Below are 27,926 nucleotides of genomic sequence, written 5' to 3' on the forward strand. Positions count from 1 at the left end.
GGATCAGCCTGGAGCGCTGTGCACTCGACTGCACTGTGCCCGGCTGACTCCGCATACCTGCCGGCCTCAAGCTGACAGTGCCAGTGGCTGAGTGAGGAAGATGATGAGCGAGCCTGTTCTGTCTTTCCATTTCAGCCCCTCCCAGGGCCTGAGAGGACGATTGTCATTTCCACTGCAGTGACATTTGTGGACGTGTCAGCCCCTGCAGAGGCAGGCTTCCGAGCCCCGCCCACCATCAATGCCAGGCTGCCCTTCAGCTTCTTCTTCCCCTTTGTGTGATACAAGTGGACCTGAAGGAGTGAGTACCCACCCTGACGGTCTTCCTCTGCAGCAGTGGGCACCCAGGCCCAAGGCTCCAGCGGACACCAACCCAGTTGCTCATTACCCTTAAACCAGCACTCTGCCCCCTCCACCTCCTTTTCCTCCCAGGAACCTTACTCTGCTGGGCAAGGGGGCTGGGTCAGGGTTCCAGCACCCTGCACACACAGGTCACAGGCCTCCACAGTGCGTTATCCCCTATCTGTCGGGATCTGTCTTCAAAATGCCCATCAGCATTTTGAGAAGTACAAACCAGCAAGAGGCTGTGTAAAAATGTGTGCCCATGAGGGCATTGTACCCCAATATGATGCTAATTACAGGGCAGTCTGCAGTGAGCTAGCTCTATAACTGGTGGGCTGGTGTGGGCTGCCACCAAGGAGAGAATGTGGTAGGCGGGCCCAGGAGAAGGAGAGCGCTTATTTTATACATTAATTGCACAGTAATTGAGAGAGATGTGGTGGGTGCAGAGCCAGTTTGAAGCTGATGGTACAGCTGGGTGCTACACAGGAGGGGCTGGGCACCAGGATGGTGCCCCCAGGGGTGCAGCAGGAGATAAGAAAGGTTTTCTAGAATGGGCTGGTGCAAGGTGCCAGCTTCTGTCCTTCTCAGGATGTGCTGGTCCCCTACACACAGAGGAGCGATGGCATTAAGTTTTACAAGCCCAGCTACCTTGTCCATTTTCAAGCAACAGCAGAGTCCGGCTGAGAACAGGTGGTTATGATTCCTTTGCTGCAGGAGGAGGGCATGGACAGGTGGCTCTGGGTCACACCGAAGAGGCAGCAGAGCTGACAAAGATGTGTCCCCAGCATCCAGGGAGCGCAAGCCAAGGCAAAGATGAGGAGTGGACTTGGCAGCACACAGTTGCTCTCTGGCCACTACCCAGCTTCTCTAGGGTAGAGCTTCTGGAAGGCTAGTTTCCATCCCCAAGAAGTCCATTCTGTCTCAACAGCTTGTTGAGTCTCTCAATTTCTTGTTCCTATGGTGAAAGCAGACAGACACTGGGCAATGAGCTCTGAGCCCCATTCCTGCAGGCCTGAGGCTACAGACACCTAAGAGCCACAGTCTGTGGCATTCCGGCTGCTGAGGGGAGCCGTTCCCAGGAAGGGCCCTAAGCAGTGATGGCAGGAACAAGATGCCCAGAGGAGGGACTGGGCCTGGCTCCAGGAGCCCGTGCTTAAGCCAGAAAGACCAGGAAGAGGGAGCAACAGGCAGAGCTGTAGGCTTTAAGAGCGTGGGCAGTAGTGGGCTGGAGGGGACAGTCGTGGAACCGGTCCCCTAAGTCTCACCTTCTCAGAGCAGCTGAATTCCAGGTGCTGGATCTTGGTGGCCAGTTGAATGTTTATCTGCTTTAACCTTAAGATCTGCCGTTCTGAGCGTGTCTTTACTGAGATGATGATGCCTGCAAGGGAGGGGAGGGCTGTGGTGCAACAGCTTGCTTTAATAGTATGCTGTGTGCGTGGGGGAGGGGAGATGCATGTGGACATCAGAGGACAACTTGTGGGAGTCAGTTCTCTTCTTTCATCCTGTGGGCCCTAGGGCTTAAACTCAGGTCGTCAAGCTTAGCAGCAAGTGTCTTTACCCACTGAGTCCTCTTGTTGGCCCCAAGACTTGTATTCTAATTCATGTATATACTTGGGACGTGTAGAGACCGATGAACAAGACAACTGTCACTGGCAGCCTCAGTGAGGAGGACAAGATCGTCATTTCTGAGCCAGAGAGTATGCAGCTGGGCAGTATTTCCCTGTGGTCCCCATGGGCACAGTCTCTGCAGGCCCCTATGCTCCTTGTTCCCCAAAGACAAGCATCCCCAGGAGTAACTGAAAGGTGTTTGTCTTCCCTGGCCAGAGTTCAGAGTATGGAGACGAAAAGACCAAAAGTAAAGCAGGGACCCCTGTGTTGGAGCATGGCCCGGACTGGCTGGCACATATCTGCTAACTTGGGATACCTTACACAGCCCCAGTGACTCATGGCTCCTGACCCATGGCCAGTCTCAAGAAACACCAGTACTGCCCTCAGATACAAACCCAGATGAGGGCCATGAATACCACAAGGTCACCTGCCCAGCTGCCAAGTGAGGCTTCCAGCTCCGCTCAGCCAAGTGAGCCCCTCTGGAGCCTACTCACCGTGGCCGCACTATGGTGTACTTAATAAACCTTTTACCTCTTTTTGATAAATCCATTTAAACCCCATGTGTCACTGGCCTGTCACCTTTGTCTCCACATGACACAAAGGAATGTTCCTTGTTTGCTTTTTTCTCTTCTCCCCCAACCTAAGCTGCCTGAGCTGTGACCACTTCAATCTCAAGTCGCAGCAGCCCACTTTACCTGCAGCTCTGCTGAACCCAAAGGGCTGTGGGACAGGAGGTGTCAGCCAGGACTCCCGAGGTCACAACCTCATCAGAGGACACACTCACCAGAAACACAGCCACACTGTCACTCCCTCACCTTAGGCTTCCCAAGCTGGCTGACTATCTAGATCCCTTGACTGCACCCTCCCCTGCCCCTCTGCGGCAGAACCGCTGGGAAAGTGGACACTGCCTTTCCTGGGAAGACTGAACAGTTTCAACACCGACCAGCCAGGGCCCACAGAAGCGCTGCTCCTCGGATATGCGCACCAGGAGCAGCGATTGTGCCTGGACGTGGGCAGAGCAGGATTTCCTCGTGTTCTTTCTAGAAGCCAGGGGATGGTAGCACATGGCAGCAATGGAGTGGTAACTCAGGGAGACGGGGAGCTCCATGAGGGGACTCTGGGGTTGGGCAGCCAGCACGGAGCGCTGCTCATCCACCTGCCTCCCTTCTGGAGGATGCCCTCCTGTGCTGCCCGGGGCAAGGGTCCCATGCTTCCATGACTACCTTCTGGTAACCATGAAAACATGACCAGAGTGTGAGACAACTTTGGTGCAATCATGCTCTGCAGCTCGCGCCAAATGTTACCATCTACTTTTCTCCAGATGCCAAAGGGCAGCAGCCATGATACAAACCAGGTATGAGATCGCGGGCATCTGGTGACTATTGCCACCTTGGTAGCGACCACAGAGCCCAGACCCCCACCCCCATGCAGTCTAGGAACACAGGAGACACACCATTGATGATCCGGGCCACCCGCCAGAGCCGCAGCAGGATCAGCAGGCCAAGAGCTTCAAACTGGTGCTTCTTAAACAGGAGGACGAGGTCGAGGACGAACGACACCACCACCACAATGGCATCCAGGATCTCAAACTTATGGTGGAAGAACTCCAAGCGGAAGACAAAGATTTTAAAGAAAATCTCCAGCATGAAGAAGGCCAGGATGGCAAAGCTCATGTAGTGGAACGCCTGAGGGGACAGAATGACAAGGAACACTGACTGTGGCATGGTCGTCTCTGGCCACACCGTCTACCCCAAGCACGCCTGCCTGGTCACCAGGGACGACTCAGTGCTGGAGACAAGGTTTCCACCCTTGGAAGATGATTAGGTATCCCTGGCCAGGCCTGACTGTCAGCCCAGGACTTGGGAAGGTGAGGCAGGAAGATCAAGAGTCCAAGGCCTGCATGGAAACTGTCTTAACTAAAAAGTAAAGATGGGCTGCGGCCACAACTCTGTCATGAGTGCTTTCCCGGGTTGAAGAAAACCACCTCAGCTCTCCAGTGTCCTCTGGCCCAGCCACCCAACTGAGAGGGACATGTTCTATGACAAAACCCAAGTCTGTGTGGAGGGGACAATGTCAGTGTCCAATAAAAGGCACACACCTTTAATCCCAGAGTCAGGCAGATCTCTGTGAGTTCGAGAATAGCCAGGGCTACCCAGAGAAACCCTGTCTCTCTATGGATGGATGGATGGATGGATGGATGGATGGATGGATGGATGGATGGATGGATGGATGGATGGATGGATGGACCTGCTAGACAGATGCTGGACTTCCTGTACCTGTTACTCCACTGCTGATGACGGGCAGGGTCATACACTCCCTGGGAGCCATAAAGTGGTACCTGAAGAGTTCCCAGGTTGTTGCTAAGGCAGCCAGGAGGCAAAGGGATATTCCAACTCCTGCGGTCATACTGAGGCTCACAGTGACCACAGTGGGGACCACAGTAAGGCCTGTACCCGAGGGAAACGAAAGAGCCGGAGGAGGATGGGCGCGTTCACATGCACTGAGCATCCAGTGGCTCAGTCGATACCCCCCCACACACACCCTGCCTGCAGATAACGACCCCATCAGCAGCACTCTATATATGCCCTGGCTGCATATGGACCTGAGCTGTGTACATGCGTGACTTGGAGGGCTGGTGTGTGCCTGCTGTACCACCTATGTACCCACACCTCGTGTGCTTGTGCCGTGTGCATACCTTGACCGTGTAGTGTTTCTCATCTGGCTCAATGATCCTGAGATCCAGAAGGAGCTCAGCAAGTACCAGGAGGGCGTCCAGGATCACCAGGCAGATGATGACAACCTGGTGGGAGGAGCAATAGGACATGAGACCAGGATGGGAGCACTCTCATTCTCAGGAACCACCAGGAAACACATTAAGAACGGGATCCTGGCCCCTTTCCCCATCCTCCCACTCTCCTGGGTAGGCACGTCACCCTCTGGGAGTAGCTTGCTTTGCCCACTGGGTGAGAACACTACCACTCCACTCCCTGAGGACAGGTAGCCTTTGGGGGGCCCCTCTGGAACTCGGAGTCCCAAGGCAGTGATGTGTTAAATAACTTACTGGGCATGCTCTGTGTGTGCCCCAGCTACAGCAAACCACAGAAATAGAAAAATGAAACTTAAAAACAAAACCCTATTTGCCTTTTAGGAGTGGCATTTGCTTTGAGAGATAGTACAGGAGAAACAGACTGGGTGACCCAGGGGCAGGGAGTAGGAGAGACTGTGGGCCCCTCAGGGAGACGAGTTCCCAAGCTCCCCACAGGTACTCAGGGGTTTCATCCTTTGGTTTGTTTGTTTTCAAGACAGGGTTTCTCTGTATTGTCCTGGCTGTCCTGGAACTAGCTCTGTAGACCAGGTTACCTATGCCAAGTGCTGGAATTAAAGGCGTGCACCACCACTGCCCAAGTGGCATGGGCTCACTAGACTAACCAGCCGGCGACCCAGGACTCCTGTCTCTCTTCAACACTAGTACACCAGGATCTTCTGTCTTCTGTTAAAGTCTGGGTTCTGGTCCAGAACTTGGGTTCTCTGACTCGGACAGCAAGCACTTTACTGACAGAACCGTCTTCCCAGCCTGGAATTTTTTTTTTTTTTAATTTCTTGTTTATTTTAGATCCATAGGGATTAGCAAAGTCACATGGAAACCAAAGCCCAACTGTATTGAGAACAGACTTACCACATAGCTACCAAAGGGCATGAAGCATGGGCCTGTGCTACTGTGGGGATGAGCTGTGAACGTGCTACACTGAGTGCAGGCAACCCGACCCTCAAGCCACATGTGATGTGACCCCCAGAACACAGACACAATGCAGACTGGTTCTGGTGGGGCAGGATGGACAGGGAACTGGCTAGTGGTGAGCTGTACAGTGCTCTGTGCACCACACACCACAGAAATACTTTAAAATGATTCATTTTAGCCGGGTGGTGGTGGCCCACGCCTTTAATCCCGGCATTTGGGAGGCAGAGGCAGGTGGGTCTCTGTGAGCTCGAGGCCAGCCTGCTCGACAGAGCTAGTTCCAGGACAGCCAGAACTGTTATACAAAGAAGCCCTGTCTCGAAAAACAAAACAAAATAAAAAGATTAATTTTACATCTTGTGACTGTCACCTGAAGTTGGAAATGAGAGAGACCAAGAAAAGACAATTTTAATGCTTGGCCTCTATTAACTGATCAGCCAAACCTCAAACCTGCCCCCCTACCTGGTTACTTTTTGTGGAGGGGAGTCAACCCCTTTATTAACCCATACTCTCCCCTGTGGGGTGCCAGCTTCAGGGTCCCATCAGCCTACCCGGAACCAAAGCTCAGCTGGCCACACTCTGTAGTCCCAGGGACGATGGGCATGTGGGGCTAGGTTTGCAGAGTACGCTGCTCTGGCTGTCTCTTCCCAGCCATGTCCCCTCTTGATTCTACCAGCTCACGTGACAAGTGACAGCGTGCTCTGTCACTATGTCTTGCAGATCCTACCAGCAGAGAGCAAGACTCCTCCCATCCCATCTGGCTTCCATCCAAGATCTTCAACATTTCTGGTCAAGTCACCCCCTCACAGCCCATCCACAGCAGCCCCTGCCTCGTTAAATAACCTTGCTGCTTTATCCACAAGAACCTCACACCCCTCATCTACTTCCAACGCAGTAGGCCACAGTCTCCTTTCTTACCGGTCCCTTGACCAACTGAAACACGACTTCAACCCCTGAGGCCTATTATGCTTGAGTGTCAGGTGACAATCACCCAGTCTGTCCAGAGCTCTTCGACTTCATCCTTACCACTGCAGGGGACAGCTAGCCATGATGCTAAGCATCCCTGCCACTCCACAGACTGTCACGTCCAGCTTGCTGCCATCCACAACAGGGGACCAAATAAGGGGTCACTGTTCCCTTAGGGATAAATGCCTTTATGATAGTCACCGTTATTTTCCCAGCCTGAGAGTCAGACCCATGATGGCAGGCTGAGAGGTGGGATGAGTCCCTTCCAGAGGCAGGGACATCTACAGGGGGTGGGCCTGGGGCTCCCTGTACAGCTGGAAGGAAGCTGGCTCCCTCTGTTTGCTTTCAATTGCAGGTTTGGATTTCAACCCCAACAACATAATACTATGTTTCCTGCCGCAGTCACAGAGGGGCTGGCAGAACGCAAGGGATGCTGGGTTGTTGGCTTGCTTTAAGTGGGAAAAAAAGACCAATATAACCTCCCCACCCCAAGAACAGTGTCAGCAGTGAGTGGAGCTGCTGCTCCCTGCTTCCAGAAGGGACTTGGGCTCTGATGCCCCGAGCGCATCACCAAAGTGCTTCCTTGTAGCACTGGACCCACAGGAGCTGTGACTGTCCCCATGCCCTTGGTCTCTTGCATTTTTCTGGAGCAGCCATGCTTCTGGACATCAGCTTGCTACCTAAGAAGCCTGCCCTTGTTCATAGGGCTGGAGAGATGGCTCAGTGGTTAAGAACGCTTACTGCTTGCCAGGCGGTGGTGGCACACGCATTTAATCCCAGCGCTCAGGAGACAGAGACAGGTGGATCTCTGTGAGTTCGAGGCCAGCCTAGTCAACAAAGCGAGTTCCAGGACAGGCTCCAAAGCTACGAAGAAACCCTGTCTTAAAAAAGAATGCTTACTGCTCTTGCAGAGAACCTGGGTTCAGTTCCCACATCAGGTGGCTCACACACAGCCACCTGGAACTCCAGCTCCAGGGACTGGACGCCCTCCAGCCTCTGAGGCTCCTGCACACAAATGGCGCACATAGACTTGTGAAGGCACATGCATGTATAAATAAGATGATAAATCTTTTTGAAAAATTGCCTTTCACAAGATTGGGATAGATGGCCCCCACAGAGCTCAGCCAGAAAGTCCCTTTTCTTTCCCCATGGCAGAATCCGGAGAGAGGCAGTGACAGTGAGAGCCAGGCACATGTGTATAGAGTGTGTGTGTGCGTGCACTCTCCCATGCATACACGTGGAAGCCGGAGGTCCATATTAGTGCCTTCAGTTACTCTTCACCTAATTCTCTCATGGAACCTGGGGCTCACCAACTGTCCAGTGAGCCCCAAGGAGCCACCTGGCCCTGCCTCCAAGTACATACCGCCACACCCAACTTCTCCCCTGGGTGCTGGGGAACCAGACTCAGGTCTTTATGCTTACACAAGCACCTTACCCATTTAGCCATCACCTCAGCCCCACGTGTTTTTGTTAATTCTCCATAAGTGGGTCTGAGGCCCCATGGTGATAAGGTTTTGAGTCAGGAAACCCACATGACCTTGTCCAGAAGCAGGCACTGTGGAAGGAAGGCTTCTCTTGGTGGACGTGGAGACTACACACAGGCAGATTCCCAATGGGAGAATAACAGTATAAAGTGACCATTCATGGCTGCCTAAAGCTCTGAGGCGGTGGGTGGAGTCGCAAGGCTCTGCAGCCGCCACTGTCTGTTTCCCATGTACTTTCACCACCAGAAAGGAAATCCCATCTCTCTCAAGCAGCCGCCCCCTCCATTCTTTCCTCCCTCCCACGGCCCCCATCTGTTTACCCGGCTGTGAGTATTCTGGGCAATTCAGCTACCTGGCACCACACACAACTGGGACCTTCCCTGTCTGGCCTGCCACTCAAGTCATATTTTCTTTCTAAGTGGCAGCATGCGTCCACGTGTCTTGCCCTCTGGAGGGACAGGCCCCGGGACGACCTTTAACCTTCTCTCTCTCCATCATTTCTCTTCCCCCACTGTCAGTCCAGGTTAGACCACAGAGCATGGCATGTGGTCAGTGTTCAGAAATACCTGTGGGGTGCACGAGTGGCAGTGGCAGAGGGGGCTCCCACCTTGGGGACGTGGTGGCTTCACCCTCTTACCTGAAACCTGTGCGAGCTGAAGAGTTTCCTCAGCCTGTTCCTAAAGTCCAGGGTCGGCCTGGGTGTGGGGACAGGGCCAGCCTCAGCATCTGCACCCACGGCACTGCCTTCGCCTTGGGCCGATGTGGGGGCTGGCTCCTCCTCGTCCTCTTCGTTCTCCCACTTCTTGTAGTTGACGTTCCACGTGTGGTAGTCGTCCCCAACCACTGTGAAGTGCTTCAGGAACTTGCTCATCCTCTTGGTGGGAGCCACCTTGGCTCTGTGAGTGATGGCCTGGATGGGCGGGGCAGAACATGCACTTGAGGTTCCCATGGCTGTGATGGGGAGCAGGACCCAAACCAGGTCCCAGGGTGCACAGAGCACCCTAGCCCAGGTCAAAAAATGGGGGTTTTGGGGGGACACTTATTTTTGGAACCTAATATCGCTGTATATGAGGCAACAGGAAACCCCAATCCCACCAGACATGTCCCTGCGGTCTGGCCAGCAGTCACCAACGGTACTACAGCCCAGTCCCTACAGGAGGCCCACGTGTAAATACCAGAAGAGCCGTGCACTCTCAGAGAAACTGAGAGCTGGTGACGGCAGTGGAGGAAGCGTCCAAAAGTAAAAGTCCAGCGTTACAGAAAACTCAGAGACGTCAACCCTACACTCCACAGGCCAGTCCTGGCCAGGCAGATGGAAAGGGGAGTTCCTTTCCGGATGATCCAACACGGCACACACTTGTCATCCCAGCATTTGAGAGGTGGAGGCAAGGATAAGGAGGATAAGGAATCGAGGCCAGCCTGGGCTACATAATAAGCCCCTACCTCAAAAACCAAGAGTAGCCGGGCGGTGGTGGCGCACGCCTTTAATCCCAGCACTCGGGAGGCAGAGGCAGGCGGATCTCTGTGAGTTCGAGACCAGCCTGGTCTACAAGAGCTAGTTCCAGCCGGGCGGTGGTGGCGCACGTCTTTAATCCCAGCACTTGGGAGGCAGAGGCAGGCGGATCTCTGTGAGTTCGAGACCAGCCTGGTCTACAAGAGCTAGTTCCAGCCGGGCGGTGGTGGCGCACGTCTTTAATCCCAGCACTTGGGAGGCAGAGGCAGGCGGATCTCTGTGAGTTTGAGGCCAGCCTGGTCTACAAAGGGAGTTCCAGGACAGGCTCCAAAGCTACAGAGAAACCCTGTCTCAAAAAAAAAAAAAAAAAAAAAAAAAAGAGCTAGTTCCAGGACAGGCTCCAAAACCACAGAGAAACCCTGTCTTGAAAAACCACACAAAAAAACAAACAAACAAAAACCAAGAGTAAGGGCTAGCCCACTGTGTATGCAGCCTGTTTGTTTAATCTACCTCTAAGAGAGCAATGTAGCAAGCCAGGTGGTGGTGGCCCATGCCTTTTCCCAGCATTCAAGAGGCAGAGGCAGGTGGATCTCTGAGTTTGAGGCCAGCCTGGTCTACAGAACTAGTTCCAGGACAGCCAAAACCCAGTCTCCAAAAACAAAAACCAAGAAAAAGAGAGCGAACAATGTAGCCTCCGACCTTATTTGCTTTGGACTTCCTGTGTAACCAACTTTTACACCTAAGCTAACACACAGCTGTAATCGTAAATCGTGCACTCTTCCATGCCCCTGTCCCAGATCACACATGGGTGTCATTTGCTGAATGCAGAAAGTACAGAGGTCTAAAGTGTCTTTCTAACATGAATATCCATTTATGGACTTTGGCTGATAAATCACTGTATCGCGATTGTCTGGGTCAGTTGGGATCAGCTGAAGGCAGTGACATGATCTTGTATGATTTTGGGTAAGATCCCTGTAAGTGCCCTGTCCCTCCCCCATGTGGTGCTGCTGCCTGTGCTCCTCAATAAGGACAGAGAGAAGCCCTTTGTGGGGGATAGACGAGATCACACAGCAGACACAGACAAGCACACAAAAGGCACAGTTACACACAGTCACACTCGGGAACAGAAAGATTCCCAAGGCTTTGTTCTTCAGCAGGCACAGGTTCCCACAAAAAACAGAAGAAGCAGGGAGCAGTAGGAGAATACAAATCTGGACTCCCTCTTGGCTGAAAGACTTGAAGGGAAGCCAGGGGCAGTGGCAGCGCACACCTTTAATCCCAGCACTTGGGAGGCAGAGGCAGGTGGATCTCTATGAGTTCGAGGCCAGCCTGGTCCACGAAAGCCAGGACAGCTAGGACTGTTACACAGAGAAACCCTGTCTCAGGAAAAAGAAATACTTGACGGGGAAGTGCTTTTATTCCTTAATGTGACACGGATGTGTTATTGGCGACTCAGAGTTAACCACTGAAGCATACAGTCCACACAGGCAGTTCTGAAGGTGCTGCCTTTAGACTCCATTGTGAGTCCACTCCCTGAATCTCTAATCCCATCATTCCCATCCATCTCTGCCTGAAGTATTGCAGCAGCCTCCTGCCACTGCCCCCTTCTCTATGGAACTACAAAGACCTTCGTAACATATAGTGAGACCATGGGCATGCCATTGCCTAGAGTTCTCCTGGGTTCTCCAGCCCCCACATGAGGCCCTCCTGCTGCTGTCCTTCCTGCCGTTCATGCTCTCAGGGAGGTTTCTCCAAGCTCTCCTCTTCTGAGAGGCTGACCCCACTCCTTCCCCACCCTGGTTTTGTGTCTTTATTGCATCATTGCAGTTGCACTGAGGCAGGAAAGAAAGACCAGGAAATTAACGGGATAAGAAGGGACAGAAGCTCTTGCCCGCTGGGATTCAGGCTGCCTCTCCTGCTGACTGAACCTTGAGCAATTTCAATGCAACCAACAAAGCAAAGGCTGTCTTTCTGGCCTCCACATGTGCACCGTGGCATGAGTGCACGCGCATTCACACGGATGCACAGGCACACTCACACACACACAAAGATTTACATACAGAATTATCAATTGGCTGAAAGTAAAAAGAACAAACAGAACCTCAGGAATGCTAACCAGTGTTCAAACATAGGGACACCTGCAGTATCAAAAGATGAGAGGTGGATTAAAAGAATAATGGCTGAGGATGGCAACATGGCTTGGAGAGTAAAGGTGCTTGTTCCCAAGACTGATGAGCCAATCCCTGGGATTCACATGCTAGAAGAAGGGAACCGACCCCCATGAATCCTCCACACGCATGCTGTGCCACGGGCACCCCCAGGCACACCCAGGCACATACACAAACAGGAAGGTACATTTTTAAATGGCTGAAAAAATATTCACGTCTGGTAGAATAGACATGTAGCCTGAAACACAATGAACTCTAAGCAGGAGGACCGTACAAGGAAACGGACAGAGGCCTGTAAGCACAATGAGTAGAGCACCTGCCTAGCACTCTTGGTCCTGGGCACTATCCTCAGCAACACAAGGAATAAAGAACTTGTGCCCTTGGGTCGGACTGGAGAAAGGGAGCCTGTCTTGCCCCCATCCACACCCTGCCCTGGGTTCTGTGTGGCTTTATGTTTCCAGGCTCTAGATTTGGTCAGCAGACTCCTCCCACTGCCCCAACATCTTCTAGCTAAGTGCCGGGGGAAGCCCCATTGTCGTAGCTGGGGGGCAACTGAAGTGGAATGCGGAAGCGGAGGCTCTGCAGGCATCTGAACCCCAGGCTGCCTCGCTGCCCCCTCACCCATATAATATGGTACCTCAGGAGCCGCAGACTGCAGATTTCTTCAAAGGCTAGGAGGCCCAAGGAAAGCTTGAAATAGTGCATGGCCTCCTAGGAGCAGCTCCATCTAATGCCCCAGCCACAGAGGCCTGCATCTCAGCATCCTCCCTCCACCTCTGCTGCCTCCTCACCCAGCATTCTAGTCTAAACCTTTGTCCTCAGTGGCCCGGGAAGGCTGCATGGCCTCCTACTGATCCCTGACTTTTCCATTCTCTACCCAGGCCTGAGCAAGTCTCACCTTGGCTCTGTCACGATCCTCCTCACCCTGACAACTGTTCCTTTGTGCTCTCCAGAAAAATCCAAGGGAAACACCCAAGCCCTTTCACGTGGTGGGCACGGCCCCACGAGGCTCAGCCTCTCTGCTTCCAACAGGCTGCCCCTCCTCCCTTGCCCCTCAGAGCACTGTAACCTGGCTGCCCTCACCTCATTCTAACTTTGGTTTATTCGTCCCCATGCCTGAAGACTCAACTGGCTGCAATGCCACTTCCTCGGAGTGGTCCTTCCTGGATCATGAGCCATAGCCCGACCCCTCTCCCAGTTCCACAGCCTCTCCTTCCATTCCCCGCACTTCCTCAGAACCGTCCTCTCAGTACCGAGGAGGGGCTGTGTATCCTGAGCCCACTGTGACATCTGCCCAAGGCTCCCTCCTCCCGGACAGCCGTGAATTCCCCCAGGAAATACCTCACCCCTCAGGCAAAAGCCGCTGAGGCTCAGGCTCTCTGCCAAAACCACATCTCACAGGAGAGGCAAGTTTTCGCTCTGAAACTTTCTGAACAGTCGAGAAGTGACTTGAGTAACTCGGGATGAAAATACTTGTGGTATCCAGCGGAGCAGAAAAGAATTCTGGTTTTAAGTCAAGACTGCCGTGTCAGAAGCAGGAAAGTTCCAGAAAAGGGCTGACCACAGCCCTTGTCCTCACCCTGGCCTCTCACAAACCTAGAAAGATGGGTTCTGTGACACCCACTGAGCACCTGCCCAGGCCAGGCTCCTGTGGCCTCCGTGGCAACCCTGTGTCACCAGTGTGGAAAATCACCCCCCTTCGTCCCCGGAAGTTGTAGGTTCTGTTCTGTCACATGTGCCCAGGACGTGCGGACCTTCCAGTGGAGGGGTTGGCACTGACACCAGGAATCCCTGCTATCCACATTCTTCTCTGACCTGGTGTTCCTCGCCCTGTGGCCAAAGCCCAGGCCCGAGCTGTAGAGATGCTCAGCAGTATGTGCTGTGTGAGTGTAAGGACCTGAGTTCGAATCCCAGCACCCACATAGAAGCCGGTGCAGCAGGTGGAGAGACAGCTCAGCAGTTAAGAGCAAGGGCTACGCTTGCAGAGGAGTGAGGCTCAATTTCCAGCCCCCAGGGCAGGCACCTCAGAACTGCTGGTAGCTCCAGCCTCAGGGGATCTGACACCCTCTTCCATCACCTGCACGCATGCGCACATACCCGCACACATGCAGAGAATTTTAAGAATAAAAATAAAATATTAAATAAAAAGTTGGGTATGGTAGTCTACAATCCTAAAGGGAGATTTCCAGGCCAGTGAGAGGCTCTTTCTCAAAAGCAAACAAACACATGGCGGGTAGCTCCTGAGGAACAGCGTGCAGCTAACCTCTCCCTGCACCTGTGTAGAGTGCACACTCATACACACACACATGCACACCTTATCTCTCACCAGGTTCTGATCTGTCAATCATCACCCAGACTGCTGACCCCATTTTTCATGACAGGCTTCCACCTCTTTCATATCCTTGCTTGGTCTCTCATGCCTGGCTTCCTTGGCAGTCCGACCCTGACCTTGGCAGGCTGGGGCCTCTCCACTTCTGGTGGTCTCAGCAGTCCTATGTTCAGTGTTGCTCATGTTCAAGTACACAGCCTGGTCTCAGCTGCCGCCATCTTGGTAGCATGCTGTGGTCCAAACTCAGCTCACTTCCCCACCAAATCTGCTCCCCCGGGGCCACAGCATCACTGCCACCGTGCCCAAGCAGAGAGCTGAAGATCCGGTTAGGTTCCCTGACGTTGTCCTTGCTCTATGTCACCTAACAGCTCTCAGCTCCTGCGTCCCTGTTGCGGCCATGCCTCTGGCCTGGACTGCTCCGCTCTCCTCCCACACAGCGCCAGCCAGGCTGGGTCCTACCTTTCCCACTGTGCCACCCACACTGCTGCTACAGGGTCTCACTGGCTCAGGACTGGGACCCATCTTACCCTGTATATCATCCAGGTCTTGGACCTAGGTGTCCCTTCCCCAGCTGTCCCCTCCATCACTAGCTGCTAACACAGGGTGTCAATTCACTGTACCCCTGTACCCCAGGGAAGGGCTCCATGAATAGTTAATGAACAAATTAACACATAATGGAATCGGGGAGCTGTCTCTCCAAGGCAATGCAATGACGTGACAGGTGTCACACCAGACAAATGACTAATCTGGGAAAGGGTAAGTGGAGACCTACACATGCCTCCTAAGGCTGTCTGTCTGTATTCTCACAGGGGCCAAACTGCCACCTGGAGGAGGGGAAAGTCCCTCCCTCCCTGCAGAATGACCTCCAACACCACAGAAAAAGGTACTTTTTAAGAAACACAGCCAACTCCCAAGTCCCTGTTCCCCAAAGCTTTCCTCATGTCCCTGCTTCCTCTCAGAGCTACTCTGGGGACCTTGACCACAACCCTTGACCCAGAACTCCAGCAAGACCCTATAGCAGCAGCATCCTCCATCACCACGCCCGTGCATCATGCTATATAGCATGACCACAAAAGATCTTCTCTCCCACAGTAGTCCAGGCCAGCACGGAGGGGCTCAGTGTGGGGAAGATGGCAGAGTCAGGCTCAGCCCCAGGGCTGTGTGACTTAGAGACCATGTTCTAGAACACAGGGTCAAGAGAACCCAGGCAGCTAGTGGTTCCCTGCTGGAGCATTCACAGACTGAACTTCGGGGTCCCTCTGGAACAATGGGAAGTGACCTTCTTTGAATGGGGTCTCTGCTGACAAGGTCACTAAGCTATTGAGATGGAGTCACTCTGGATGTTGGCAGCCAGTGTCCGTAGGAGCAGAAGAGATCCAGAGGAGTCCGTCACATGATGACAGAGGCAGGGATTCTACAAGCCAAGAGGAGCTGATGCCAACTCCAGCCCTTCTCTTCTGCTGGGACACACAGGCAACCCCACTTGCTTTCACATAGTCCTGAGAAGGAGGCAGAGCAGGGGGCACAATTTCTGCATTCATAGGAGGGGAAACTGAGGTCAGAGGAGGCAAAAACACTGGCCTATGTCACAAGTCAGTGGCAGGAGACAGGTGCCGAAGAAGGGACACACTCCCACGGCCCCTAGAGAGGAATGCTTTGAAGGCAGCACCGCACTGGCTTTTTAGCCCCTTTTGTTTTTTAATGTGAGATCTCATTGTGCTGCCCAGGCTGGCTTCCTGAGCTCAAGCAATCTTCCTGCCTCAGCCTCCCTGATAGCTGGGACCAGGTACATGTCATCATGCCCATTTTCTAAAAGCATACTGGAAAGCTGGCTTTCGAGGCAGCTCTGGGTGAAGGCTCTAACCACTGAGCATGATGGCCTGAGTGTGATCAGCAGACCCTGCATGGGAGAGAGAACAGAGCTGCCCTCTGACCTCCTCTCATGCACACACACAATAAATAAACAACACGAACTAGAAAGCCTGACGGTTTACAGCTGTACCCCCAGCACTTGGGAGGTACCAGTGGGAAGCTCAAGAATCCAAAGTCGGGGCTGGAGAGATGGTTCAGAGGTTAAGAGCATTGCCTGCTCTTCCAAAGGTCCTGAGTTCAATTCCTAGCAACCACATGGTGGCTCACAATCATCTGTAATGGGGTCTTGTGCCCTCTTCTGGCCTGCAGGCATACAACAGACTATTGTATAATAAATAAATAAATAAATAAATAAATAAATAAATAAATAAATAAATAAAGAAAGAAAGAAAGAAAGAATCCAAAGTCATCCTGGGCTACATAGTCAATTCAAGGCTTGAATTCAAGGCCAGCCTGGGCTCCTGAGGCCCTGTCTAAAAACAAACAAACAAACAAACAAACAAAAAGCTAAAACCAGCCAGGCCGAGGTGAAGCACACCTTTAACCGCAGCACACAAGAGTGTGTGTGTGTGTGTGTGTGTGTGTGTGTGTGTTTGTGTGTGTGTGTGTGAGTGCAGGTGCTCCAGAGGCCAGAAGAGGGCATCAGATTCCCTGGAGCTGCTGACATGGGTTCTGGGACCTGAACTTGGCTTCTGTGCAGAAACAGAGAGTGCTCTTACCCGCCGAGCCATGGCCCCAGCCCCTGCTTTAATTTCTAACTGTGACAAGAGCGAGGACTGACAAGTGACAGTGGCACGAGGTCCAGCCACGCAGGAGCTCTGTGGTATGCGGCCAACGAGGAGAAGATGTAGCCAGAAAGCCCCCACCTCTTGCTATGTAGCTCAGGCTGGCGCCAAACTCAAAATCCCCCTGCCTCTGCCTCCTGACCATTGTGATCACAAAAGAGTGTGCATCCGTATCCAACTACAAAGAAGCTGGTTCTTCAAGCTACCTGAATGAGGGGCAAAATCAAGGTTTGAATACACTGTCTCCTCTCTTTGATAGGGAAACTGAGGCCCTGTCACACGGCAGCCAGCATGTCAGTGGGTCAGCTGTGTCCACACTCAGGCAGGCACCTCATCCTCAAGCATGACCTTTACCCCCCCCATGCCCCACAGCCTGTGAACTTCAGCAACTGAATGACTCTTGACCTTTAACCTGTCATCTGTACCTTCCCAACATTTGCTACTGTCCTTGCCTAGATTCTGCCTCTCACTTGAAGGATGACCCTGCCTATAGCTTCCTGCTGCCTCCCTGCATCCATGCATGTGTGTGCACACACACACACACCACACACAACACACATGCATGTGGAGGCCAGAGGTCAACCTGAGGTGTCATCTTTAGGCACTGTTCCCTCCCTGCCCCAATAGCCTTTCTCACTGAACTTAGGGTGCGCAGGCTAGGCCAGTGAGTCCCCTTCATCCTAGTCCCGAGATTACAGCATGTACCAACAATGCCCAGCTTTCTGCAAGGATTCTGGGCTGGCACTCAGGTTCTTATGCTCACACAGCAAGCCCCACACCCATCCTTCATTCTTGCATGTAAGGGCACAAGCACATATATGTGGAGACCCACCCAACATTTGTGTTGGTTTCTAGGGATTCGAACTCAGAGCTGGCTCCCCAGCTCCAAACCCATCTTCCCACCTGCTGCCTGAGAGCTCCAAAACCTGCTTCCCTCTGTACAGAACAGAGAGAGCTTAGGTGACTGGCAGCTGCTGTCCTCAGGCAGCCTGCCTGCCTTTCTGCCTTCTGGCATCTCAGAACTTTGCTTCCTAAGGGACATGGCATCCTGCTCCTCCCTCCTATAGAAAGCAGTCTCCTTTATCCTGACCTCCTGCTGTCCCCTTAGCCAGGGGAGTCCCCAAGGGATCACCTCTTCATAGGACTGAGCTTCTGGTGCACACCTGGGATTCTTGCACTCAGGAGGCTGAGGCAGGGGGATTGAGAATTCAAAACAAGAACCTGTCTCATAAAACTAAAACCCCTGTGGGTGTGGTCTGGTGTCTAACGGGTTTCTCTGGTCCTGAACACCCCGTGTCCTGTCACAGCTCATTGCTAGAGGAAGCCGCGTGCCCTCTGTAACCCCGGGGAGGAAAGTCTGTTGCGTGTGGCCAGCTTCCTGCGGTCTCAGCCCAATGCCTTCCCTTTGGCTGGCTTCACCTGGGGTTCATGTCTGCTTTCTTGCAGCCTTGCCAGCAAGGCACTGAACACAAGACGGTGTTTGTGATCCTCCCATAGTCCTTTGCTTAAAATGTCTCTGGTTTCCCCCTACTCTAAATGGTAAAGAACAGCTCTCCCTGCCCCCCTCCCACTGCAGCTCTGCCCACATACCTGGTCTCAGCTGCCTCTCCCTGCTTAGCTACACTGCCTCCATTCAGCCTTTGTACGAGGCAGGTTTGTCTGGCCTCAGGGCCTTTGCACACATACGTGGCTTCCTCTGGCCTGGAATATGTAACCTCTCTCGTGCTGTCATCTAGCTTTTCTTTCCTCTTTTAGGTTCCTTCCAAGTATCCTAGTTCAGGGGTGCTGGCCAGCCTGTCCTGATCATACACTCCTGCACCTCCTCTGTCACCCTCACGTCCGACTGAACACCCCAGGGTGCAGGCTGCACAGGTTCCTACACAAACCATATCTTTCACTGGAAGTGTCTCCCCAGTGAGCGGCAGCGCGCAGTGAGCCCACCTGCCCCGCCCCCACCCTGGCTCCGTGTGTGTTCGGAGGAATTGCCTATTTATAAAATCAGGGAAGTCTGTAAATAGGCGTTGAAGTCTTTCCTTCTCAAGGGTGGGGAGGAAGTTTGAGGTTTGCAAAAACAACCCCTCTGTGGCTGACTGACTCAGGTGTGGGGGACTGGTGAGCCAGGTCTGTCGAGAGCCATGCTCAACTCACCTTCGCCTGGAAGGTCAGGGATACGCTTGGAGGCTGTGTGGGACAATGACTTTCACACAAGAATGGGACGGTGGCGCATCCTCCCCAACCCTAGAACAGCCGCTAACTCAGTACCTCTATTCAGAGTTGCCTAGAACAACGCCACATCCCTACCACATGGCTCCAGACTGGCCTCATTTACAGATGCCAAAGAAGACAGAGGATAAGAGACTTGCTAAAAATCAGATAGCTAGGAAACTGAGCTGAACTGTAATCCAGGGTGCCCGGAGGAGTGGCCCTTGCCTCCTATTCCCCACTCAAGATGTAGCCCAGCTGCTGAAGCCAATGCTGTGGGGGCCTGGGACAGAAGTTCTCCAGACAGAAGAATTGTCATGCCTCATCCCTGGGACTCTCTGACACGTTGCCCTAGGTGGCTCCCTCTACTGTCCACCTCTCCACTCCACTTCTATAGGGCTGATGGCCACCCTGTCCCAACAGGCAGGGAAGTGCCCTGCTCCTTTCCCGAGAGGACAGACATGATGATGTTCAGGGAATGAGAGACAGATGCAAAGCCTGTGACACCAGCCACGCCACATCGCCTGGTATCACAAGCTGGGCTGCTTCATAAAAGCAGAGGAAAGGGTAAATTTTCCATCTGGAAGCTGTGTGCTGTCACCTGGTTTCCAGTGTGAGGGTGATGTTCCAGCCATGGAGTCCACAGAAGAAAGGCCTCAGGCCCCTCCTTGATGCTCCCTTCTGGAATGAGCCAAGGAACATGGAGGAGACATGGAGAAGCCACTCTCTCCATCCTCCAGCTTGTGTCTCCAACTACCTGAGGAAAACCTCAACACAGCTGACAGAGCAGAGATGACCAACAGGGACAGTGTGGTGTTGCTCCGAAGACACCTCAACCATGAATGTCGAGCACAAGTGGATTGTGCTCACTTAGGGCTGGGGCGTGTGTGACTTTGAGCCTCCTCAGCCTAAAGAGTGCAACCCACTTTTTTAACATGTAGCCATCAAACACACCTAAGTGCACCTCTCACAAGAAGCTGACACCTGCTGGGTTGTGGTGGTGCACACCTCTAATCCCAGCATTCGGGTGGCAGAGGAAGAGGCAGGCAGATCTGTTGAGTTTGAGACCAGCCTGGTTTACAGAGTGCATCCCAGGGCAGCCAAGACTATTACACGGAGAAATCGTGTCTCGAAAATACCCGCCCCCCACAAAAAAAAAAGAAGCTGAAACCCGTGCCTTAAGGTTGTGTCTGTCCTTCCATCTGTCTGTCTGTCTGAATACTTAATGAACTCACTACCTTTGTCTCAGTCTGGCTTGTCCTGAAATTCTTCTCTATGTCATGGTCAAGGGTCTGACTTTACCCGAGTGGAGCTTCCCGACAGAAAAGGAAGTTCTCAAAGCTGTGTCCCCACCAGTACCACTGGCCGTGCACAGAGGGCCAGCTGCATGTTAGAATGGCCGGGAAACATTCCTGCAGAGCTGGGATGGAACCTGGGGAGGCCTCATGCAGAGCAGATAAGCCTCTTACCTGGCATACAAGGGTCACACTCAGAGCTCCCAAGCACCCAGTAAGTGCAGCGAGGCTGACAGTCACAGCCAAGCTTGGCACCTCCAGAGGAAGTGAGCCAGTGGGGCACCCCACCCCCAGCTCTGTGCACCTGGCTTCCAAACCCTGCAGATGAGCCGGGCACGTGCATTCATCTGAACTGTGGAACAAGACCAGAACATGTACCACAACCCTTGCTTGTTCCATCGTGGAGTCGGCAGCCTGTGACATAAGTGGCAGTTGTCCCCAGGCACCCTGCTAATGCCACAGGCCACTGTTAGGTGTAAGTCTTACTGTATTTCTGTGGGCTAATGTTATTGCTCCCATTTCCCAGAATGGGAAACTGAGGAGCAGGGAAAGGAAAAAGGAGAAAGGGACTCTAAGGAAGTGTGGCCACACCCATCTCGGCAGAACTGGTGACCACCAGTCAGCTCTGTGCGGAGTTGCACACTCACCACCACCAGTGCCTGTGTTCTCAAAACCTAGGAGGGCCAGGAGCCAGCAACATGGTTCAGCAGGTAAAGTACCTGCCACCAAGTCTGACGACCAGAGTTTGATCCCCGGGACCCATTTGGTCGAAAGAGAAAATGAACTTCCACAAGTTGTCCTTGGCAGCCACAACTATGCCACGGCACAGTACACATGCAAACACACAAATACATAAATATAATTTAAAAAGAGAAAAATCTAGCATGCTGGACAAGTTCAAAGCATGGTGTACCAGGCCAGGCTCAGCCATGGCAGGAACATGCTGCCTGCCACAAGGGGTCCTGGCCAGCCAGTCAACAATGGAGATAGCCCCTCTGTGGTGAGAGTATGCCCCACCCGGCTCCAGTTCCCGAAGTGTATCCTAGCTGGTTCTGCATTCCAGGATCCACTTCCCCCGGTGGCCCACACCCTGGTACAGGCTGGTGACAAGCCTTCAGCACCTCGCAATTTATCCCTGCAACTGTCCAGCTTCATTCTGATCCCCAGACCCACCTGGACCCCTATGTTAGTTTCAGTTGTGGCTGCTCCCTCTGAGGACACCTCTGCCTATATCAGTGCTCACGGTCACTAGTACAAAAACACACACACAAACCAAAACGCAGCCTGGACCAGTGTTGCCATCATCCCCACCAGGACACCTGTCTCCACTGTAACCAAAGACTGAAGACAACTTCATCCCACTTGTCGTAGGTGGCAGACCCATGCCTTCCATGCTGGGGGCCAAGAACCTTCCTGAAGAGCCCAGCAGTTTTACCAAGCCCACTCCTCACAGCAAGTACCCACAGCACCAAGTCTGAGACCCTGCTGTGCTTTCTCACAGTTGGACGGCAAGGAATCCTGACTTTGCTTCATTGAGACGGTTACAGGTCTCAAACTCCCGGTAGCCGAGCATGACCTTGAACTCTTAACCCTGATCCTCCTGTTTTAGGCTTGTAGGTTTGCCCCACCACACCCAGCCAAGCTCTGACGTCATGGTTCTTAAACTAGAAATCAGGGTTTGTATGGTGGACCGTGGCTCCCCTGCCTCCGGGTCCTGTGAAACCTAGCAGCAGCTTTCCCGTCCTGACTGCAGGCACAGTGCAACCCTTAGACAGGGGGTTCTCTCTGACCTGCAGGAAACTTCCACAGGTTGCTCCTCTCACAGCGGGAGCATCCAGACAACATTTACCTTTTGGTCTTGGGAAGCCATTTTTCCTTTTGTCTCAGGATCCAACAATGACAGAACCGATGTGTCACCCTGCTGTCACCGAGGGTACGCTCTGCAATCTGTCCTCACAGTTTGAACAGCACCTAAAAATAAGGTCACAAAATGTGTTGGAAGGGTACAATCTGGGAAGACAGTCATACAAATATTAAAGAACACCTGTTTGAGCGCTGGATCCACCCTCGGGCATCTGTGAGATAGGTACAGTAATCACTGCTGCCAGTGATTAAAAACAACCACGTCCACCGATGGAGGGAATGGATAAAGAGCCACACAATGAAATACTATCTAGCCTTCAAAAAGGAAACACTAACAGCTGCTACAGTGTTAACAAGCCCTGAGAACACCACACTAAGGGAAACCAGCTAGATTTAGCACTTTGTATGCTGAGCCTGGCATGGTGGTATATCTGTAATCTGGTACTCAGGAGGCTGAGGCAGGAGGATTATGAGTTCAAGGCTAGCCTGGACTGCATAGTGAGGTCCTGTCTCAAAATTAAAAAGGAAAATTAGGCTGGACTTTAATCCCAGCACTCTGGAAGCAGAGGCAGGTGAATCTCTATGAGTTCGAGGCCAGCCTGGTCTACAGAGTGAGTTCCATGACAGCCAGGGCTGTTACACAGAGAAACCCTGTTTTGAAAAACAAATCAAAAAAAAAAAAAAAAAAAAATCAGAGATGGTGAGATGGCGCAGCAGGTGAAAGTAAAAGTGCTTGCCACCATATCTGACGGCTTGAGTTCATGGTGGGAAGGGAGAGAACAGACTCTCACAGGTTTCCCTCTGGCCTCCACACACGTGCCGTGGGACACACACACATGCACACACATTTTGAAAAGAAATTCTGAGACAAGCTTGTAACATGTAGCTCTGGCTGGCCTGGAGCTTGCTATATTATGTAGACCAGGCTGGCCTTGAACTCGCAGAGATCCACCTGCCTCTGCCTCCCTAGCACAGAATTAAAGGTGTGCAACCCCCCAACAAATAATTTTCTTTTAAGATTTATTTTTAAAGGGTATGTGTGTGTGTGTTGCGGTGTGCAGGGTTGTGCATGTGAACGCGAGTGCCCTCACAGGCCAGACAGAAGTTCCCCTGAAGTTGCAGCTTCATGTGGTTGTCAGCTGCTCAGCGTAGGTGCTGGGAAACGAACTCAGGTCTTCTGCAAGAATAGCACACATGCTACCCCTAAGCCATCTTTCCAGGACCTGGCCCACCTTTTAAAGGAAAACTCTGGGCATTGGTAGCTCTTTTCTTTCTCTTTGGTTCTGGAATGACTATGTGTGATTTTTAAAGATTATTTTTAACATAGGTGACAGAGACATATAGTAAAACTTGCAACAATAGAGAGAGATACATGCCGGTGAGCCAGTCTCTACCCTGCGCCTCCTTCCCAGGAGTGCCCCCTCTGACCAGCAACTAATTGACCTTCTGGGAGTTCACTTTTTCCCACGAAGGAAGTGAGCATGCTTCCCCTTCACTTTCTTCTCACACAAACATGAGTGACATGCTCCTCTCTCAGAACCGTGCTTATATCCTTTTAGGGTGTAGTATGTAGATTGACAGCCCCCCTGAGCACCCAGGCCCCTTCATCTGGAACCCAGGAGTTTGTCACTTTATGTGTGCACAGCCATTAAATTCAAGATTGTGCAAGAGGAGACTGCCCAGGTGGACATGCTGTCACCAGCAGCAGAGGTGTGAGAGCCACAGAGCTGCCAGCAGAGAGAAGCCCGAAGATGTCGGGTGGCCGCCACTACGGAGAGAGGCTAATGTATGCTATGTGCACCCTTAAAAACTGGACTCTGTCTCAAAAAACCAAAAAAAAAAAAAAAAAAAAAAACTGACAAGGACCCTCAGACCCACCCGGAGCCTCTAGAAGGAAGGAAGGCTTGGGGGCCTCTCCATTTGGACCGTGGAAATTGCTTTTAGGCTTTTGACCCACAGAACTATGAGATAGGAGATGGGGCTTTTTTAAAACCACCAAATGTATATATATAGCCCCTGCTACAAACTGAGAACACTCACAGTCCCTGGGGACCGCACTGTGGCGGCTCACTCTAGATGGAGGTACTCCACTGTGGGAATGCAGCGAGGCTGCTGGCGGTCACAAGGGATGTGTCCCACCCCCTTCCCATCCCAGAACCCCAGTGGGTAACCCTACACACCTTGCATTTTGTGTGTGTGTACATATTCCCAAATTTGAGCCAGCCAACGCCGGGCATCTTTCTCAGTCTCTCTCCAGGTGACTGTTTTGTGACAAGTCCCCCTCACGGAACGTGGAGTCAAGCAACTCAGTAGGACTGAGCGGAACGTGGCGCCAAGTACCTCAGTGAGACTGAGCGGAACGTGGAGCCAAGCAGCTCAGTAAGACTGAGCGGAACGTGGTGCCAAGTACCTCAGTGAGACTGAGCGGAACGTGGAGCCAAGCAGTTCGGTGGGACTGAGAGTGAGCGGAACGGGGAGCCAAGCAGCTCAATGGGACTGAGCGGAACGTGGAGCCAAGCAACTCAGTGGGACTGAGCGGAACGTGGAGCCAAGCAGTTCAGTGAGACTGAACGGAACTGAACGTGGAGCCAAGCAGTTCAGTGAGACTGACTGCTAATGAGCCTGCGTCTCCCTGCCTCTACCTCCCAGAACTGGGATTCTGGACAGCTAGCATTACCAACGGCTTTTTATGTAAGAACCAGGGTCAAAATCAGGTCCTCATGCTGGCACGCCAGGCACTTTACCAACGGAGCCATCGTCTCAGCGCCTCCTGAGTTATTTTTTAGCTACAGAAGCAAAATGTCATCAGTTTGAGAAAAATATTCAAAGATTTAACCCCTCCAAAAGCTCCCTCTCCCTTGAGCCTCTCTCTTCTCTTGTGCCCTTCATCCAGCCCAATGACTGCCAGGGGCCTCAGCAGCTTTGGCAACAGTGGAGTTCAGCTACTACACAGACAGGAGATAACTCAAATGCAACCTTCACGACTGCAGGTGAAGGGCCACCAAACCTGACAACCTGAGTTTATCCCACAGAGTGGATGGAGAAAAATCAACCCTGGCAGATTGTTCTCTGACCTCTACATGTGTGTACACTGTGCAAACACACACACACACACACACACACACACACTAAATGTAGTTAAACAAACAAAGTTGGGTGTGGTGACACACATCTTTAATCCCAGCACTCAGGAGGCAGAGGCAGGAGGATCTCTGTGAGTTCGAGGCCAGCCTGGTCTACAAGAGCTAGTTCCAGGGCAGGCTCCAAAACCACAGAGAAACCCTGTCTCAAAAAAACAAAAACAAAAACAAAACAAACCAACAACCTCCCTCCATGTAGGTAAAAGGAGAAGTTAAAGAACCTTTGAGATCCCTTTGTTTTTAAAACAGAACTAACTCACATACTGAAAAACATGGCTTCTCCAGCCAAGGACAGAGGGTTTCTTTTTTTTTAATTCTATTTCCTTATATGTATGAGTGTTCTGTATGTATACCTGCATGACAGAAAAGGGCATCATATCCTATTAGAGATGGCTGTGAGCCACCAAGTGGTTGCTGGGGACTGAACTCAGGACCTCTGGAAGAACAGGCTGTGCTCTTAACCCCTGAGCCATCTCTCCAGCCCTGACTGAGGGGTTCAAACTCTCATGTCTTCCACAATAAACTAGTCCAAATATAAAAATGATAAAACCCAATGCCTGAGTGGCCATGGAGAAACTTCGCCATGGTTGGAGAGATGTAACCTAGACAGACATCTAGCGACAGGGACCAGCACCTTCCAAACAGACTTGGCCACTCTGTTTCAGAAACCATCCCACAGGACTCCCTAGCAAATCCACGGGCAGCAGTGTTCTAGCACAGCGGATGGTGTGACCAACCACAAAAACCTGCACAGGAGAAGCTGAAAGCCACACGAGCGGGGAGGAAGGCCACACGAGGGTCTGGGCAGAGGTGGAGAAAGCAGGCCATTGAGCAACCAGCCTGAGAAGTCTGTGCTCATTGCTTGCAAAGCTATGGAGCCCTGTGTGCCTTTTCTCTATGCGAGGTGCTGTGCTGGGCCCAGGGAGTGCAGAAGGATGGAGCCTGGATACACAGACACCACTAGGGCAACACGCTGTGCTGAGGCCTTCCTGGTGGGTGAGAAAGGCACAAAATGAGAAGCTCGGCTCTTTCAGGTGGAGTGGCCAGGCTCCTGAGGAAGTGGATTTCAAGAAGACTGTGGGGACAAGAGGAAGGTCCTTTGACAGCGAGAACTTAAGTGGTGCATGGGCAAGAGATGTGAATTAAGATAAATTACAGGAAGTGGGGGTAGGGTGGGGGATCTACCAGGGCTCCCAGCTTGTGAGAATGATGAGGAGCTGGGGGACAAGAGTTATGACAGGGACACGATGGACGGAGGTCTGGACGTGGGCATCATAGCGGCTAGACTCACCATCTGTATAGGCCAGAAATTGTACTTCGCCTAGATGGAGTGGGAGTTAAGATGGGGCGACCAAGACTCTAGCCACACACTGGGGTGGCTGGGAAAAGAAGTCCGGTGACATAAGCGGTCCACGCTTCCTCCTTGCTAAACCATGGCCAAGGGAGGGCTGTGGGCCAAAGGGAGCTCTGGAATTGGGTAAGTCTCAGCCTAGAGATTTTCAAACCCTGCCTTGACTAGCCTTTCAGGGGAGTCCTGGACGCAGAAGTTGCTGGCGCCTTACTCAAGAAACCTCAAGCTGCTGGTGGGTGGTCAGGAAATACTGCAAACCTCGGCAAGTCCCCACCAACCTGAAGCAAAGTGACTAGGATGCGGAAACTCTTTCTGAGGGGTAAGGCAAGATGCGGAGGAACACAGCTCCCAGATGACCCTGTGCTAGACAGGGAGGGGCTACATCTCCCCCAGTTATCTCAGCAGACCTGGGAGATGGGCGCCACTCAGAATGCCCTGGGAGCAGAAAAGGGCACTAAGACACAGAGAGGCACAGCCCACAGCTAAGGTGCGTAGAGCCCTGCGCTCAGTGGGCATAGGCGCTAGGTAAAGGTGTGGGACTTGGAAGGAATGTATGCTGCTCTCAGTCTTACAGTATACCCGGCCCCAGCCCACCCACCAGGGGGTTCAAATTGTTTCCGGAAGGAGCTGCGGAATTGGGATTCCTCCTGCTAGGATGCACCAGTAGGCTGACTTCTAGGGGTCTCCTTCTGGGGCACTAGCACTACCCGCACCCCCTTCCCTCCTGCTGTATCCCTGGAGTGGCTGTGGGGCTCTGGGGTGGAAAGCAGGGCTTAGGGCTTTACACCCACCTGCTGGCCGTGCTGGCTGAGCTGGCTCTGCTTTCTTCGCTGACTCTCTCTCCACCTGTAGGAGGGGAACACTGTTACCTCCTCCACCGGTCACACAATGAGGGGTGTATGTGGTTCCTGGTAACACCCACTAAGAGAGGAGGTGCTTGTCAATGCCCCATTCCCCTGGGAGGATAGCGGGGTGGAAGTTACAGTCCACGAAGTAGCACGGGACCTCAGTCACCCCACGGCGCCTGCCAGCCCTGGCCTGGTTCCCCCAACATCCCCAACCAGGCCCCAGCCATGACGGACAAATGTCCAGCCTAGGAGCAGACGCGAATCACGAGGATGGAGGGTAGTCAGGGCTTCCTTCCTCCCTCCAGGCCCTCAGGCCGATCGGCTGCCCCGCAGCAGCCGCGTGCAGGGCAGGACACCCCCCAGCCTGAGATACGGCTGAGGTTGGACGAAGAGGGGCGCCCCTGTCTCCCCCAGCCCCATCCTCATTACCTGACTGCAATCTGCTCAGCTCTGTTCTCATTCCAGGCTAGAGACTTAGGCACAGCCC

General features: G+C 52.7%; 2 protein-coding genes across 7 annotated transcripts in view; one reads left to right on the forward strand and one right to left on the reverse strand.

Annotated features, from left to right (window-relative positions):
* Positions 1-4,051, forward strand: part of Tctn1 (tectonic family member 1) — a 32,299-nt gene extending 28,248 nt beyond the window's left edge. Inside the window, exons 14-15 of one of the 4 annotated variants that reach the window (XM_057764583.1) lie at positions 136-298; positions 3,269-4,051. In XM_057764583.1, the coding sequence (XP_057620566.1) occupies positions 136-279 (144 nt within the window). In that variant the 3' untranslated portion in view covers positions 280-298; positions 3,269-4,051. The other 3 variants (XM_057764585.1, XM_057764586.1, XM_057764584.1) reach the window with 3 other exon arrangements.
* On the reverse strand, positions 279-27,926 carry Hvcn1 (hydrogen voltage gated channel 1). Of its 3 annotated transcripts, XM_057764596.1 has the most exons (8): positions 27,869-27,926; positions 27,383-27,437; positions 22,087-22,208; positions 8,771-9,043; positions 4,643-4,747; positions 3,401-3,632; positions 1,605-1,717; positions 279-1,294 (listed from the first exon to the last, which is right to left on the reverse strand). In XM_057764596.1, exons 3-8 carry the CDS (start codon positions 22,105-22,107, stop codon positions 1,229-1,231), a joined length of 810 nt encoding a protein of 269 aa, XP_057620579.1. In that variant the 5' UTR covers positions 22,108-22,208; positions 27,383-27,437; positions 27,869-27,926; the 3' UTR covers positions 279-1,228. The 3 variants fall into 3 exon arrangements, with proteins under 3 accessions (XP_057620579.1, XP_057620580.1, XP_057620581.1); XM_057764597.1 differs by lacking the exon at positions 27,383-27,437 and having other exon boundaries at positions 27,869-27,909; XM_057764598.1 differs by lacking the exons at positions 22,087-22,208; positions 27,383-27,437; positions 27,869-27,926 and adding an exon at positions 13,101-13,144.

This window comes from Chionomys nivalis, chromosome 3, assembly GCF_950005125.1.
Source record: "Chionomys nivalis chromosome 3, mChiNiv1.1, whole genome shotgun sequence".
Taxonomy (NCBI): Eukaryota; Metazoa; Chordata; class Mammalia; order Rodentia; family Cricetidae; genus Chionomys; species Chionomys nivalis.

Bases quoted from the DNA above. Each gene is read 5' to 3' on its own strand.
- Hvcn1 (XM_057764596.1), bottom strand. From the start codon at position 22,107: ATGGCTTCCCAAGACCAAAAG. The intron at 4,748-8,770 runs GTAAGAGGGTGA...TCCTCCCACCAG, and splicing joins TCAGCTCGCACAGGTTTCAG to GTTGTCATCATCTGCCTGGT. The intron at 1,295-1,604 runs GTGAGACTTAGG...CTTTCACCATAG, and splicing joins AATTCAGCTGCTCTGAGAAG to GAACAAGAAATTGAGAGACT.